General features: G+C 42.8%; 1 protein-coding gene and 1 long non-coding RNA gene across 2 annotated transcripts in view; one reads left to right on the plus strand and one right to left on the minus strand.

Annotated features, from left to right (window-relative positions):
- LOC126373080 (mitogen-activated protein kinase kinase kinase 11) overlaps window positions 1–17,427 on the plus strand; it is a 72,752-nt gene that overhangs the window by 37,659 nt on the left and 17,666 nt on the right. Inside the window, exons 2-7 of the mRNA XM_050019062.1 lie at window positions 10,843–10,982; window positions 11,651–11,843; window positions 12,683–12,858; window positions 15,081–15,261; window positions 16,199–16,369; window positions 16,825–16,968. Of these exons, the coding sequence (XP_049875019.1) occupies window positions 10,843–10,982; window positions 11,651–11,843; window positions 12,683–12,858; window positions 15,081–15,261; window positions 16,199–16,369; window positions 16,825–16,968 (1,005 nt within the window). The remainder of the gene's footprint in view (window positions 1–10,842; window positions 10,983–11,650; window positions 11,844–12,682; window positions 12,859–15,080; window positions 15,262–16,198; window positions 16,370–16,824; window positions 16,969–17,427) is intronic.
- On the minus strand, window positions 1,942–2,826 carry LOC126373256 (uncharacterized). Its single transcript, XR_007567289.1, has 3 exons — window positions 2,735–2,826; window positions 2,401–2,456; window positions 1,942–2,299 (listed from the first exon to the last, which is right to left on the minus strand). It is a non-coding gene; the product is annotated as an uncharacterized LOC126373256 (long non-coding RNA).

The raw sequence follows: 17,427 nt of genomic DNA on the forward strand, positions 1-17,427 counted from the left end.
TAGGGATCACAAAGTGATTTTTGTATAAATGCCCACCGGGATTCGAAGCCGGGACCTCCGGATGATGAGCCCAACGCTCAACCACTGGACCACGGAGGTCTTGTCGTGAGCTTGTATTATGCCTTAGTTGCTCATGTCCTGAATACATAACATACATAAACTGCCTATATACGTCCCATTGCTGGGCACAGGCCTCCTCTCAATCAACCGGAGAGGGTATGGAGCATACTCCACCACGCTGCTCCACTGCGGGTTGGTGGAGGTGTTTTTTTACGGCTAATAGCCGGGACCAACGGCTTAACGTGCCCTCCGAAGCACGGAATCAACTTACTTTTTCGGACAATCAGGTGATTCAAGCCTGAAAAGTCCTTACCAAACAAAGGACAGTCTCACAAAGTGATTTCGACAATGTCCCCATCGGGAATCGAACCCGGACCTCCAGATCATGAGCCTAACGCTCTTACCACTAGACCACGGAGGCTGTTCCTGAATACACTTACCAATTTTTTACTTCACATAAAATACTTGGCAGGAATTCTTTATTTCCATCGTGAAAACTTTTATAGGCCAACGAATGTCGGGAAGTGTTGGCCCGTGTACCAAATTCCCTTTATTTTTTTTCATTCCCTGTGCAGTATTTTTGGTGTAAAGCCGACTTTCTACCACCGAATTTCCTTTCAATATTAACTGTACAGCAGTATATCTACAACAGCAGCTGCTTGACAACGAACGGCCTTCGTAGTTCAGTGGGTGAGCATTGGGTTTACGATCCGGAGGTCCCAAGTTCGAATGCCGGTGGGGACATAGCACAAAAGTCACTTGTGAGCCTTGGTTTGGTTAGTACATTGCAAGATGATCACCCGATTGTCCGAAAGTAATATGATCCGTGCTTCAGAAGACATGTTAAGCCGTTGGTCCCGGTTACTACTTACTGATAAGAATGTAGTCGTTGCATAAAAAGCTCACACGATCCAAGAAGACTTGACAATTTAGTCCACCTTAATAGTAGCTAGATGTAATTTTAAGAAGTATGTATGTAATGTATTTTAGTAAGAAAGGCTTTGATAAACCTAGATAGGTGTATTGGTTTTCTACAAATAAAGTATTTTGTATTTTTGTATTGTATTTTGTAAACCAAATGGTACTTAGCTACCACGGTAAACCGTCCATCATTATGAACAATATGAACCCACACAGTCGTTCCTCTAAATATTCATCACCAGCCCATTAACGTCCCCACTGCTGGGGCACGGGCCTTCCCTATGGATGGATAGGGAGATCGGGCCTGAAACCACCACGCGGGCCCAGTGCGGATTGGTGGCTATTAACGACTGCTAATGCAGCCGGGACCAACGGCTTAACCACTTGACAGTCCAGGCGCACTAGCAAATCTAGCCTCAACAGTCCAGGCATTTCGAACTTGCGCGGCGTTCGGTGGGCGATATCGTGGCGTGTTATAAATAGGCTTGTAACTCAAAAACTACTGTGGCTATAATAAAGAAAATTCAGAAACAGCAAGCCAGATGTGCAATGATTCTAATTAGATAAAAATAAAAAAGATCACATTATAAAATCTATCTCAAATCCAATTAGAATTGACAGAATCCGCTCATTTTTTCAGTTATCCCAGCCATGCCTGTTAATAGCATGTAAAGTATCATGTTCTAGGGACTGTAATAATTTTTATTTGAAAGCGCATTTCTTACACTTTTTACTAGTATTCAAATTATATTTTAATGTTATTTAGTTTAAACACAAGAAATATAAATATAACACCTGGTCACGACTTATTTGTAACACCGTATTCTTACCAAGATGGCCGCCCTCGCTAAGTTTCTGTTCGCACTGAGCGTTTCTGCCTTTTTAAGTCGATGGTAACTATGGTTACCAATAACGGGTAAGATTGACATAGACATTTTGTGTGTGTGATTTCAGGAATTAAAGAAAACCAGTAGAAAAATTAAGGTTTATTAATATGAACTAAAACCAATTTATAATTGAATGCTTGTTTTATTTACATTTTTTACCAAGCACTTAACATTCGGACCTTAAAAATATATATTTTTTATTAGAATTTAAAATTACAGTCTTGCAATACAATATACTTGATTGCACAAAATGACGTACCAAACAAATAAATCGAGACACTAGAGACAAAAGGCGGCCTTATTGCTAAATCTAATTGCGCCTGCCGCTTTCTGTCCGTAAGCTCCTGTCGGACATCTACTGGCAGTTTAGTAATTCGTTTTTTTTTTGTAATTACTCTCTGTGTCCTCTCTATAGCTGAACTATAGCATCTCTGAAAAAAAAGTCATTGTTTAGAACTGAAATTAAAATAACGCTAGCGCTCCGTTTGTACGAACCCTTAAACCCAGATAAGTCGATGGTAGGTTTAGTTACCATGATGAAAGTTGACCAAATTTGGTGTACCCTGCAATCAATATCCTGGGCATCTGCTGAAATAATTGTTTATTTCGGTAAATAATGTGTTTCCACGAGTAACTAATAAGTAACGTGGTATATTTAAAACATTATAAAATATAATGCGTCGTGTAATATTCCGTAATTTGCCTCCATTTTAGTGTCAAGAGACGTTTTTTTTGATACGATATTTTTCTCTTAATGTTTTTGGAACAAAATCATGGCTTAAATGTTCAGGTTTTTGTAGAAAACGGTAGAGGATATATTCAAGATGTATGCTAATCAATAAAAATAATATATTTTATATACTTACGGCATATTTCTTGTCTAAAACACTCAATCGCAAACACAGTAGTTGACAGTAGACTCGACCAACACTCGTCTGACTTCGACAGTTGTTTTTTTAATGTTACCAACTCATAGGGAAGAGATGCAAATACCACCTAGTAAGGATTTTTATAGTACACAATACTAGTATAATTTTATAATCTATACTAGCTTGTAAAACTAGTTAATCCATAAAATTGGTCACCCTAACGGAACCCCGACTATTGGTAAGTATAGCTACCATCGACTCCTGAGGTGAATTTGGAATCGGTAGCTATAATTACCAACGACTGTAGAGTGGTTAACGTGCCTTCCGAAGCACGGAGGAGCTCGAGATGAAAACTTTTTTTTTGTAGTCACCCATCCTATGACCGGCCTTTGCGAAAGTTGCTTAACTTCAACAATCGCAGACCGAGCGCGTTTACCGCTGCGCCACCGAGCTCCTCTAAATATATTTCATCAATATTCCCAAGACCTCCACCATATTTTTACAAAACGCAGCTCACTTTTAAGGAACCGACGAAAAGAAAATATCGTTGAATGTTTTAAAATACCCTTTGAACCCCCAATTCTCCCGGTTTCAAATAAGAACAGAGGGATCCCTTTGCGCCCTATTTTCCATATTTATCCATGCACCCTTGGCCTGTAGGCCCCAAACGCAGCGGGTAGCGGGGCCCTAGGTCGGCGGAAGCGAATTATGCATTTCATCTCCATAGCGTTGGTCCCGGTTACTACTTACCGGGTGAGAGCCTTCAGCGCTCCCCATTTGTCCGGCCAAGTAGTTAATGCCATCTGCGGCAAATCTACAATAAGTCAAAAAAAAAAAGGTTACTACTAACTTATGTAAGTAAGTAGTCGTTACATGAGCCGTATCAGGGGCCTTTGGCGGCTCAATAGTAACCCTGACAGCAGGGTTGATGAGTTACGGTACTCCGCCTCACAACCCACACGATAAAAGAAGATCTCCCTAGCATTATCCCGTTTTTCACATGGTCCGCTTACCTAACCTGAAGATTTGACAGGTTCGGTTGTTTACAGAAGCGACTGCCTGTCTGACCTTCCAACACGCGAAGGAAACACCAGCCCAATACAGGTTAGGTCACATACTTCCGAAAATAAATCTCGGGAATGTGGGTTTCCTCACGATGTTTTCCTTCACAGCTGAGCACGTCATAATCATTTGTGATCTGAACATTCAGGACGAATTTTCGGGTTAGGTTTGTATACCCTGTGAAAAGCGGCATAAGCCGCTGCGCGCGGACCGATGGGACTCACGGTTGCTGACCCGATAAGTAAATATAGTCTGCCGCCATCGGGGGTCCAACTGGCCTCGGTTTGTAATGTTACCAACAAATATGGATGTTTTTTATAAATCCGAAATAATCTTATATTATTATTATCATTAAAGTTTATTTTCTACTCTCCCTTTTTAAGGGGTAGTTTATACCCACTACACGGACCTTAACCAAGTGAAGTGGGGTCGAGGTGATTCGATGAAATGGTGGGCGAAGTAAGGAACTTTCGGGTTATGCGACAGGTATTTAATATTGTAGCTTTTTGTATGGTGGTAATTATTATTATTATTATAAGCGGCGGTGGACGTCCCGAATAAAAGGACCTTCATTCAGCATAAGCTGCGGTGTGACCCACGACCCTGGTATTGGTATGGTCGTGCATGAGCTTTTGTAATTGCCATCATACCCGTTGTGGGTGTGGCCCCAGCCTTATAGTGGAGTCGCTCCAATGAGATAACAATACCCCACAATATTACACCCTAACCTTTCACATCCCCTCGACTACATAGAAACATTGTAAACTCTGTCTTCCTATCAAAGAGACTGTATAAGACGGAAGGATGGTTCCGTTTCGATCCTTATGGTAAGGTTTTATGGCTTTAAATATTCTTCTTCTTATCGTGTGGATTGTGAGGTGGAATACCAACCTCATCAAACCTGGTGTCAGGGTTATTATTGATCCGCCAAAGGCCCCTGACATAGCTCATCTAACGATTAGTCAAGTAAATAGTAACCGGAACCAACGGCTTAACGTGTCTTCCGAAGCACGGATCGTCTTACTTTCAGGTGATCAGCCTGTAAAAAATAAATATTTTACAAAGTTGTTTACTTATTAATGAAATATAATACCGTGGTAGCCTAGCTGGTAGAACGCCTCTCACTTTGAGGTTGCAGGTTCGAATCCAGCATAGGCCTAAATCAATTATTGTCGAATGGATTTAGTTTACTTGACGATAATGTGACTGTGGTCCTGTGGTTTACCGGCTTGTTTTTCCACCACCAAAGAGTTCTTGCACCAATGAGTTCTTAATTTATCTTAAGTGCAATTTTCACTAACACCATCATGGACGGCGATACGGCTAACCACCAATACGTTTGCCTAACAGAAAGCTTGGTAAAGTGAGGTTTAATGTACCTATGACTACCCCATTTGGGAATACAGGGGGGTTAAAATGGCCACATCGAAGCAATTCATCTAAGAAAGCAATATTGCAATTTGACATTTGCGCATATAAAAGTAAGTGCGCAATGCAAACAAATGTCAAATAGCAATATTGCTTTCTTAGATGAATTGCTTCGATGTGGCCATTTTAACCCCCTGGGAGCTAATGCATATGTTATGCAATAAGTGATTGATTTAACAATTTCTCGTACACCCATAGCTTCTTTATTGATTGCAACCTTTCGTCTCTGCAGTGGCGTTGAATAAATAAGCCTTTGTTTCTGAAAGGTCAATTTTATTTAGTGATACACTGTTCGAATGTCAAACTGCTGAGGGAACATAATTTATTGTATATAGTCACTTTACTGTTGCCGTTCTATGCGTAGTATTATTCTTTATTCTATGCTCAAGTGAAACCCAGAGCAAAATCAAGTTTATCATAAACAATTGTGTGGAAGTTTTTGCACCCAAGAAGAACTATAGAACTGTAGCTATTATAAGAACCCATTAGATACTTGGTTACTTACAAAACGACAGAAAGTTGCGACTTTTATTGTTAGGTATTCGCCAAGATCTAGACCCGGAACGATAAGTTTACTTATACGGATAGCGCAGATATAACTCTTAAGTATGCAATCTTCTTCTTATCGTGTGGGTTGTAAGGTGAAATACCAGCCTCATCAACCCAGGTCAGGGTTATTATTGAACCGCCAAAGGCCCCTGACATGGCTCATGCAACGACTACTTAGTTACATCGGTAAATAGTAGCCGGGACCAACGGTTTAACGTGCCTTCCGAAGCACGGATCATCTTACTTTCGGACAATCAGGTGATCAGCCTGTAATGTCCTAACCAAACTAGGGAACTTTTGTTTGTGAAGTGATTTTTGTGATTTGTCCCCACCGGGATTCGAACCCGGGACCTCCAGATCGTGAGCACAACGCTCAACCACTGGACCACGGAGGCCGTTGTCATCTACACTACTCACATAAGATCACGCCTTTTTCGTGTTGGGGTAAGGCAGAGACCACGGACGTCCACTTACTAGGAAACTGACACCACTTTCACTTCTTCCACTCTCATCAAAGACTTCTTGTATGCCTGCCGGTTAAAGTACGGGATTCTCTTAAAATGCATAAATGGTTTTGTCAAAATTTTAATTATCATAATCCTTTTCGCATAACGTTTTGAATCATAATAGTACTTTCCCATAATAACATCTAAGAATACTGGTTTGTTAGGTATAACTTACTTTTGGACTAATATTTGTTGGTATAAATTTGATTCGCATAGAAATAGGTATCCATAATTCTTTTTTAGAATAATAGTGTGTCATAATTTTTCATAATTTTTACAAGGCATAACAGTAGGTTAGGGTGCGGCGGGGGTGGCCCTTGGGCGAAATTATGCTTAAAAAGTTATGACAAATTAATACTATGCGTAACTAATAATAGGACAAGTAACATTATGCCATGGTAAATTATTACAAAAAAAATTATGCGTAAAAATAGAGAACCTTAAAGTTCTCTTGACCTGGCTTTTCTTTAAAACATCCTAGATTCATTAATTTCTTTATTTAAGATCTATGATCTGTTAACCTCCAACGTGGGAACTGTCGTGTCGTGTCAATTGCCCGTGCGCCTACAGCGCCCATGAATAATTCCCGCCGCGTCGACTCCGCCGCCGGATATAGATCCGGTTCCTCGGACGACAACTTCCGATAGCCACTGCATCTTGGAAGCTTAGCAGTTTTTTTTTAATTACTTTTTATTTGTACTTGACAACTGTACGAGTGTATGAATTTATTATTTTTAATAGTGTTACTGACTTGACAGCTAAGTATTACGAAAAATTAAAAAATAGAAGAGTATTTTTTTTAAAAAAAAAGCACACAAAATTATGTGCAATCTAAACCCAACAAAACCACTGCTTGGTTTGACTGTGGAAGTTGAGTTCTTCTATCGTGTGGGTTATGAGGTGGTTTACCAACCCCGTCATCCCTGGTGTCAAGGCCCCTGACATGGATCATGTAACGACTACTAACTTACATCAGTAAGTAGTAACCGAGACCGGGTTAAAGTGCCTTCCGAAGCACGGATCATTATTCTTTCAGATAATCAGGTAATCAGCCTGTGATGTCCTATAACCAAACTAGGGATCACAAAGTGATTTGAACCCAGGACCTCCGGATCGTGAGCCCGACGCTCAAACCACTAGACCACGGAGATCGTTCTCTTAATCATATTAGTTACTAATGCATAGTTAACATATAGTTCACTAATAATTACTTTGCGTTCCCTAGTTTGGTTAGGACATTACAGGCTGATCACCTGATTGTCCGAAAGTAAGATGATCCGTGCTTCGGAAGTCACGTTAAGTCGTTGTTCCCGGTTACTATTATAGTTCACTAATAATTACTTTGCGTTCCCTAGTTTGGTTAGGACATTACAGGCTGATCACCTGATTGTCCGAAAGTAAGATGATCCGTGCTTCGGAAGTCACGTTAAGTCGTTGTTCCCGGTTACTACTTACTGATGTGTAATAGTCGTTACATGAGTCATGTTAGGGGCCTTTGGCGGCTCAATAGTAACCCTGACACCAGGGTTGATGGGGTTGGTAATCCACCTCACAACCCACACGAGAGAAGAGGGTTGTGAGATTGTATTGTCGATGCGTTTTGACAACCCGACAACTTTAGGTATGTGAGTAAATGACGAGTGGTATTCTCAAGTTGACAGCCTTCACGTGAGCTGTCGCTCAGCGCTCAGTCCGCTTTGTGCGGAGCGTGATGGACGTATGAATCGAACTACACACGATTTTAGAGGCCCAAGAGATTGTCTGACGGGTTATTTCTCTTTTGAACCACGCGTTGTGTCTGGCTTTAATGGTTAGGTTTTTGTGTTTCAAACTTTGCTCAAGTACTTTTTTTTTACATTTATTTATTTTATTTATTTATTTATTAAGGTACATACAACATTACAGTATGGCCCAATTGCGCTGTATGACGAGAAAACAATATACAAACTAATACAACATTGAATGAATGTGGGGTATGAGTGTGTGTAGGTGTTTGAGGTGTAAGAGAGTAAGGTGATGGTAAGATAAAGGAGAAGGAATGAGACGGAATTGAAAGACAGAGAAACAGGATATGCGAGGAACAGATATACGAGAAGGAGGGAAGATACGAGCGAAGACGGAAGGAACTGAATATAGCGGAAGAGTGAGAGGTAAGGAGTGAAAGGGATGGGAGATTATGAAAGATGGCGGAAGTGTGTGCGCGTGGTACTAGAAATGGTTTTTTCTAAATTACTCAAAAGTAATATTTAAGTGCATTTGTTGTAAAACTTTAAAAAAATAAACAGTGGGAATTGGGCTTGGATATTTTTCTCCGCTCCCTCCCACATGAAAAAAAGAAACAAAGAAAAATAAGACTATACATAACATGAAAAACACTAAAAGAAATTACAATTTCAAAATTAAAAAGTAAACTATCACAGAAAAATAATAATATAAACAACAAAACAGTAAATCATGAATAAATCTTCTCGCAAAAAGCCAAACACTCTCTCCATACACTTCACCATCTATCAGCGAACACATCACATTGTGGTGTCGATTCCAACATCGCGGAACATGGCTTATTGTAAGTGATATGTCAGCTGGCATTACATTAACTACTTGGGCATAGGGTAAATACATAGCTGTTACCCCCAAGCGGTAGGCCAGAGGTGCATAGTAAACCCAGTCCTCGCCAGCCTTGTTTAAGTCCATCATGTTCCCTTTTATGTTAGTTTTTTTAAGGGCCTTTAGGGCCCTGTGCCGAGGTTTTTCTTGCTGCTTCTTTTCTTATAGACAATAAAAATACACTTTCTCGATATATCGGATTTAACATCTTTAAAATTATAACGACAAATATTTTAAAACATCATAGAAAGATGTGGCTGTAGAGTACTATTTAGTGTTTTCGCATTCCAATAAAATATTGTGACAGAGTGGCCCTTTTCATCGGAGACTGCATTTCGATTTACCACTCTGTCACAGAATTTTGTAAAAAACAATCAAGCTATGTTAATCACTGATCGAGGAACCGATTTTGCTAGTATTTTGAGTATAATAACTATATTTTTGGACAATGGAAAGATTAAATAAAATTTTAAAACATAACTTATCAGAACGAAACACAGATCATTGTCGATAAAAAAAGAAGAACGACCCAGGTACGGCTTTTTACAGAAGCGACTCCTGAACCTGACCTTCCAAACTTCCAACCGGAAGGGAAAACCATCTAAACAGAACTTATCCACAATAGAGCGCCTGAGTCACAATGATCTAGGGAAGTCCAAATTCAAAATCATTCATAGCTAGGTTATTCAGTACGTGCCCCGAAAATTGGCCACGGATTGGCGCGGATTAATTCTGAATACTAACAGGCTCGTTATTGGCACTCGGTTGCGCAAGCGTCGATCGGCGGCGGATCAAAGTGTCGCGTTAGATCGATGCGGTATGCGCGCCGCTGGGTGGCCGGTGTTGCGGTTATTTATATCACCCACAGTTAACCTTAGTGTACCTTAGCTTTATTAGGGTATTGGCAATGTTTGCCTAGAAGGGTTAAATGTTTATTTATGTGTCGCGGCGGCGGCTTTGAGTCTGTAAAATACAAAATAGCGCTGCTTCCAGTACATCTATTTATTTATTTATTTATCTAATTTTATTTTAAGTTATACCTTTCCCTTTTGCTTTCCGCCCCGCAGTACTCTATCTTACGCGATTGGGATGGCGTCTAGAGTAGTATATTTCAAAGCCATACTAGAACTCCTGTCCTCCGCCTCAGAACAGTACTGACAGTTACTGCTGCCCTCTGTCAGGTTCCAGATTACAGTCTCTATGGGCCTGTTCACACTAGCCATTTGTCCGGAGATTTTTCAGCGATTTCACGGAGAGGCGAGATCTTGCCCTTGTCACCGGCTTTCTTCATTCATAAAATGTAACACAATAATTGCTCGCCGATCTCGCTTCGCCGTGAAATCGCTGAAAAGTCGCCGGACAAATAGCTATGTGAACATGTCCTTAAACCAACGTGAAAACACGTGGTGGTTCGTGGTTCGAATACACCTTTCCAAATGGGTTTTGTTATTGAATAAATAATAGCATGCCTCCCACCCCCATGCTTCGTGTCATACGTGTGGACATTAAACATTTTAAATTATAAACTTAGCAGACAACAACCCACATACAGCCTACAATGTCTCGAATATGTAATTGTGGAAGTCCTAACCTTCACTTGTGTGTAGTATAGCTCAATTCAGTTCAATTCATTTTGAATAAAGATGAATACTATGTATAGAACGGCAACTCCGCCCCCCACCAATTCGTATCGGGCGCTGACCTCACCCCTTCTGGGTTTTACTTGAGTACAAATGGCCGTAAACCGCTAAGTAGAAGGGCGCGGAACGTCTGCCTCGTTTGCACTTACGTGTTAAGTCAATTCAATTCAAGAGTGTCTTTGCACATAAACACACCATAAAAGAACAATTAAAAAATGACAGCAGAAGTTCTATCGGCAGCAATTTAAACCACTGAAATACGGAACATTAAGTATCAAGCTTTGGTTAATATTGTTTTCTCTTTAATTTCCAGTTCTGCTGAGTGAGACGATACTGCCAGACGACACGCTGGAAGACAAGACGCTGAAGATCACGGACTTCGGGCTGGCGCGGGAAGTGTACAAGACGACGAGAATGTCGGCGGCGGGCACCTACGCCTGGATGCCTCCTGAGGTAACGTAATTTTCTTCTATCGTGTGGGGTGTGAGGTGGATTACCAACCACATCAACCCTGGTGTTGTCAGGGTTACTATTGAGCCGTCAAAGGACTCTGACATGGCTCATATAACGACTACATCTAAATAAGGCACCGACTGCTTAACGTGCCCTCCGAATCACGGAATATCATGGGTGGAGAGCCTGCAGTGTCCCAACCAAACTAAGGATCAGTTAGTGTTAGGGTAGGAAGTGATTTTTGTGTTGTTTCCACCAGGATTCGAACCCGAACACTTCAACCACTTGACCACGGAGCCCGTTACTTGAGAAGAATGCGAAAGTAGCTTTGTTTTTTCACTCGTAAACCGCTAAACTAGATTAATATTCAAAAATATCTTTATTCAGTAGGTAACATAGTTACACTTTGAATCATCATTTTTTACATAACGAACGTACATCCGCCTAAAACTACTGCAGCTTCTCACAACCTGTATAGCCGGGGAAAAGAAGCTGCAAGAGCACAGGGCCCTAGACGTTCTTTAAAAAATGTTTTAAGAGCCCTCTGTGTTGGCTTCGGCACGGCTTCTAAAAGTCCGGGAATCCATAGTCGAAGCATGGAACATCTTACTTACCAGTGGGGACATCTTACTTACATCTTACATAAACTTTTTTCTCGAATATTCCAGGTGATAAAAAACTCGACGTTCTCCCACGCTTCGGACGTGTGGTCTTATGGAGTACTGCTTTGGGAGCTACTGACTGGAGAGACGCCGTACAAGGGCATCGACGCGCTGGCCGTCGCTTACGGGGTGGCCGTCAACAAACTCACACTGCCTATACCCAGCACGTGTCCTGAACCCTGGAGGGTGCTTATGGAAGGTTGGTATTTTTACTAATGCACTGAAGACAAATTGCTGCCTGCAACTCTTGATAGAAAGTCTTAAGGTCATGGCCCGATTACACGACTCTGCTCTAAAACCGCATAATGATATTTTATTATTCGGGTGGTTAGGCGGCTCACGATCCGGAGGTCACGGGTTCGAATCCCGGTGGGGACATATCACAAAAATCACTTTGTGATCCCTAGTTTGGTTAGGTCATTACAGGCTGATCACCTGATTGTTCAAAAAGTAAAATGATCCGTGCTTCGGAAGGCACGTTAAGCCGTTGGTCCTGGTTACTACTTACTGATGTAAGTAAGTAGTCGTTACATGAGCCATGTCAGGGGCGTTTGGCGGCTCAATAATAACCTTGACACCAGGGTTGATGAGGTTGATAATACACCTCACAACCCATACGATAGAAGAAGAAGAGTCAGGTGCTAGGTCCTATGGTCTCCGTATAATTTAAGATGGACTTATCCGCGATGGGCTGATCACCTAGGACTTCGTTTCAAGAACTCAAGCTCAGAAATATCTTTATTCAGTGGGTGACATAGTTACGTTCGTGAAATTTAAAGACCTCTAAAAATCACCCTTGAAGATTGAATTTTGAAAAATCCAGTCTTAATGACCACCTACTTCCTAAAAAGAATCCCCATGCCAAATTTGATATTCCTAGCACTTGTAGTTTCTTGAGTCAGTCAGTGAACCTTTCGCTTTGATATATCATCATCATCACCATCATGTCAAATATATATCCTTTGATGTACAGATGTATCTCTACATATGCCCGAATTCTTCTCGAGTGGGTTGTAAAGTTGTACCTAATTATTGCAGCCTGTTGGGCGTCGAACCCCCGAGAGCGGCCCCTATTCCCCGAAATATTGGAGCAGCTGGAGCGGATCAGACAGTCAGAGTTCACGCGCGCGCCTCACGAGTCCTTCCACACCATGCAGGACGGCTGGAGGCTGGAAATCGAGGAGGTGCTAAGGGACCTGCGACGGAAAGAGAAGGTATGCTGTATAAACCGCTCAACCATCAGGGCTATTATTGAGGATCGAAAGGATCAAATATCCTGATGTGACTCTTGGTATCTTGGCGCAGCTCAAGCCGATCAGAAAGAGGAATGTTATATTCTTCTTCGGTCGTGTGGATTTTGCGGTCAATGGTCGAGCTCAACAATGCTGGTGTCAGGGTTATTGCTCAGTTGCTAAAGGCTCCTGGTGTATGGAGATATTGGAGCAGCTCACGCTCGCCACACGAGTCCTTCTACATCACACAGGATGGTTGGAGACTGGGTATTGAGTGGGTGCTAAGGGACTTGTAACAAAAAGAGAAAGTAAGATACTCTGTCTTCAGATCAAAAATATCGTCGTATTCTTACGCGCCGTCTTTCGTCTTTCTTGTACGCCGGAAAGCAATGAATGAGACTTGCACAATACCGGAAAGGATGGCGTGAAAGAGAGGAGGCCTATACCCAGCAGTGGGTGGATATACAGGATGAGTAGATAGATAGATAGTGAAAACCACATATGCTGCAGATGCTTCTATGCTGTTCTGGGAGCATATAAAAAACATAGAACACGTTCAGCTGCTTCTCTTCCCGGGCATGTCGTAAAAACCGACAGAGGGATTGTGTCCTCTAACATGATGGACTAATGTTATGGGCGATAGGTTGATCCCTTATCACCATAAGGTTCGTCATATCCATCTTTGGACTTCGTATCAACAGTGGCTGCAAGTTGTCTTTGATTACTTGTGGCTCTGCCCACCCCATTAGGGATTACGGGCGTGAGTTTATGTATGTATGTATGTATGTATGTGAAAACCACATAAGCACTTTTTTTAAAAAAATCACCTGATCAAAAAATCCTCGATTTTCAATTAATTTAATCCCGGGTAGAAATTGAGACCACAAATTTTATTTCGGTTGAAACTAGCTTGCCTATTGCGAGGTTAACAATAATCACACTTGAATGTGACTTTTCAAAAAAGCGCTTACGTGATTCTCGATACCCAGACTCCAACCATCCTGTGTGATGTAGAAGGACTCGTGTGGCGAGCGTGAGCTGCTCCAATATCTCCATACATCAGGAGCCTTTAGCAACTGAGCAATAACCCTAACACCATCATTATCATATTTCATCAAATATTACATGCTTTGAAGAAAAAATACATCATTTAGTCGATGCTTCAGAACTATACTTAACCTTGTTTGTATTTTTCTCTTTTTTTTAACATACATACATACATGCATAAATAGCCTATATATGTCCCACTACTGGGCACAGGCCTCTCCTCAATCAACCGCAGGGGGCATACTCCACCACGCTGCTGCACTGCGGGTTGGTGGAGGTATTTTAACGGCTTAACGTGCCCTCCGAAGCACGGAATCAACTTATTTTTTCAGACAATCAGGTGATTCAAGCCTGTAATGTCCTTACCAAGCAAAGGACAGTCTCACAAAGTGTTTATGTGTGTGTGTGTGTGTGTTCAAAGTGGTTTAGTGTGTGTGTAGTTTATTAACATACTAATTAATAATGTTTTCCCCTAACGCTTGCATAGGAATGCAAATCCATAGAGGAGGTTAGTGATTCACGTTGTTGTAGTTTCGTAGATGTTATTTTAATTTGTGCGCGCGCCAACCCCAACACCGTGATGAGCGGGTTGGTGGACCGGTACGATTCGCCGCTGCTGAACTGCTTTGCACGCGGTTACATATGTAGCTGGCCGCGGCATCGGTGAATCGGGCCTGTCCCATGTAGCTTATTTTTTACTATTATGTTATCTGTTACTAATACTAGGTTAAGCTTTCTGTTACAAACATAATATGGACTAGTTTCCGAAATAAATATTTTGAATTTGAATTTATTGATTAGTACTGTAATCATGTTTTATGTATTAGAGGGTGGAAGGGGATCTACCTCCCAGTGGACCACCCTGGGGCCACTGGGGGCCTGGTGACTTCCCAGTCAGTGATGACGGCTGAATGATCCCCCCTGCAGAGTGGTAGGGCCCGTAAGGGACTGCCTGGCTTGCGACCACCCTCTCACTAAAGTCCAGCTTGCTGCGTTCCGTCGCGTGTGTGAGACTGCCAGTGCCTTTCTGGGTAAGCTCGTTCCACTGTCGATCTCTTCTTCTCCTCGTGGAAGAATGATGTCAAGAGCAAACCCATCTGTGTGAATCTCTACACAGTTTTGTATTTTTTTTTAGAAAACTACTTTTGTATCTGCAGGAGCTACGGTGTCGTGAAGAAGAGTTGACTCGTGCGCAGTTGCAGCAACGATTACACGAACAGAACCTAGCGCAGAAGGAGAGGGAGCTGGAGATGCGGGAGATCGACCTGGCGGCGAGGGAGCTGCATATACTCATCTTCGCCAGCATGTCGCAGCCACCACAGCCCAACAAGAGGAAGGGTCAGTGTGTTTTACCACTACTACTAACCGACCGGTAACCGGTTACTATTTATGTGAGTAATCGTTACATGAGCCATGTCAGGGGCCTTTGGCGACTCAATCATAACCAAAATTAAAGCACATAATGGTGCTAATTCCTGTAAATACCATCTAATTTTATTTTAAGTTATATCTGTCATTTTCTTATCCGCCGAAAAGGAAAGGGACGGGTAATTGACAAGCATAAAATTTATGGAACACACGTCAATTTTAAGCACAAATCTAAACCAACCGTCTAAAAATTTTACATCAGTCAATAACCCGACACATTCATTTACTCATTCTTCCTAAAATTAAGAGCTGTGAATCATCCGTCCCTTTCCTTTTCGACGGATATGAAAATGACGGATATAACTTAAAATAAAATTAGGCGGTGTTTGCAGGAATCGGGGCCATTAACGGTATATGATAATAACCGCGTAAACTTAAAACAATGTATCAATCATAACCGTTGATGAGGCTGGTATTCCACCTACAACCCACACGATAAGAAGAAGTGTGTTTTGAGTAGTATGTTCGCTCTGGGAACAGGACATATTCCCGGCAGTATAATGGCTTTATTACCTAGCCTTTTGGAAGATACTATCAGAGTACAACAAAGAACAATTGAAACAGTAAAATAAAGTGGTAAAGATTCAATCAAAGCCGTACCTACTAGGATTCCTGTCCTCCGCGTCTGAATAGTACTGACAGTTTCTGCTGCCCTCTGTCAGGTTCTAGGTTATAGTCTCTGTGACTCGCCCCTCCTATGGTTCTCATCTCCGCCTCTGCAGCTGTTGAGGTCTTGACCCGTATCCCTGGGTAAGGGGTCCACGTTATACCTTGAAGGTGTGGTGTACTTCGTAAAACACTACCAAAGTATTAAACTTATTTTGTAAATATCCATTTACCGTTCCAGGCAAATTTAGCAAGATAAAGCTGCTGAAGAAGGACACGATATCCTCGCCGCTGGACTTCCGGCACACGCTGACTGTCCGACCTTCGGAAGACGAGAGCAGCGTGAAGCAGCTGGTAGCCGTCGCCAAGGACACGCCACCCGGCTCGCCGGCCATCATGCGTGCTATTGCACGTAAGTTGATACATATTACACCCCGGATACTCCTCATAAAAATCTCAATCTTACCTTCTATTGCGTTCGAGACAGACAGTCGAGACAAGCAATTCAGGACCCTAATACCGACCCCGTCAGAGTGGTCGACGATTTCCTTCATTCAGCGCTTACCGCTATCGGCCCTAACATAAACAGCCTATATACTTCTCACTACTGGATAAAGGCCTCCCCTCAATCAACCGGAGGGGGTATGGCGCATACTTCACTATTCTTTCAAATATAATCCGCTCAGACGACGCCCTGAGTCGACATTCGCACACTGGGCACCCTCTTGGCCTCTGGGTTTGGGCGTTCGCACCAAGAAGCCACGTTATTATATATGTGAGAATAATATTGTATGTTCTTTGTTGAAAAAAGAAAGAACGTCGACGGTTGCGAGAGCTGCAGCACTAAATAAGGATGTTGTTGCGCAGTGCCGGCGGACGGCGTGAAGGGCAAGACGTGGGGCCCGTCGTCGGGGGCGGCGCCGGGGCGCGCGCGCGCGCACCTGCCGCTGCCGGCGCTGCGGCGCGCGCCGCCGCGGCCCGCCGCGTCGGCGCCGCAGCTGCCGCCCACAGGTAACCGCCGCAAGCCGCGCCTGCACGACCACAAGCGCGCCGGCAGCCACGACCCGCTGCACGACCGCGCCCACGACGACCGCCTCCTGCTCTGCCCCTTCACCTCCACCGCCGACATCCCGCACCACTACGACACGGTCTTCGATATCCCCGACAAGAACAAGAGGAAGGGCAGCGGCGAGCTCAAGCGGAACTTCCTGAAGAGCATCCGCTCCAACAGCTTCGGTCTGTTGGCAGTGGCGGGCGGGTTGAGTTCCGAGACTACGGAGTTGCTCGGCGACGATTAGGTGTAGGGCTAAACGCGAAATCGCACCTTCTGAGTCCCTTTACAGAACGGCGGCGGCGTTTTAAGTTGAGCGTCGATTCCGCAGCTCTGAGTACCATATTCTTCTTATCGGTTTGTCTCGGTAATGCCTTCAGCGGAGAGTTGATGCTTTCAACGCAGAATGTATCTCCCGC

Source organism: Pectinophora gossypiella, chromosome 15 (genome assembly GCF_024362695.1).
Source record: "Pectinophora gossypiella chromosome 15, ilPecGoss1.1, whole genome shotgun sequence".
Taxonomy (NCBI): domain Eukaryota; kingdom Metazoa; phylum Arthropoda; class Insecta; order Lepidoptera; family Gelechiidae; genus Pectinophora; species Pectinophora gossypiella.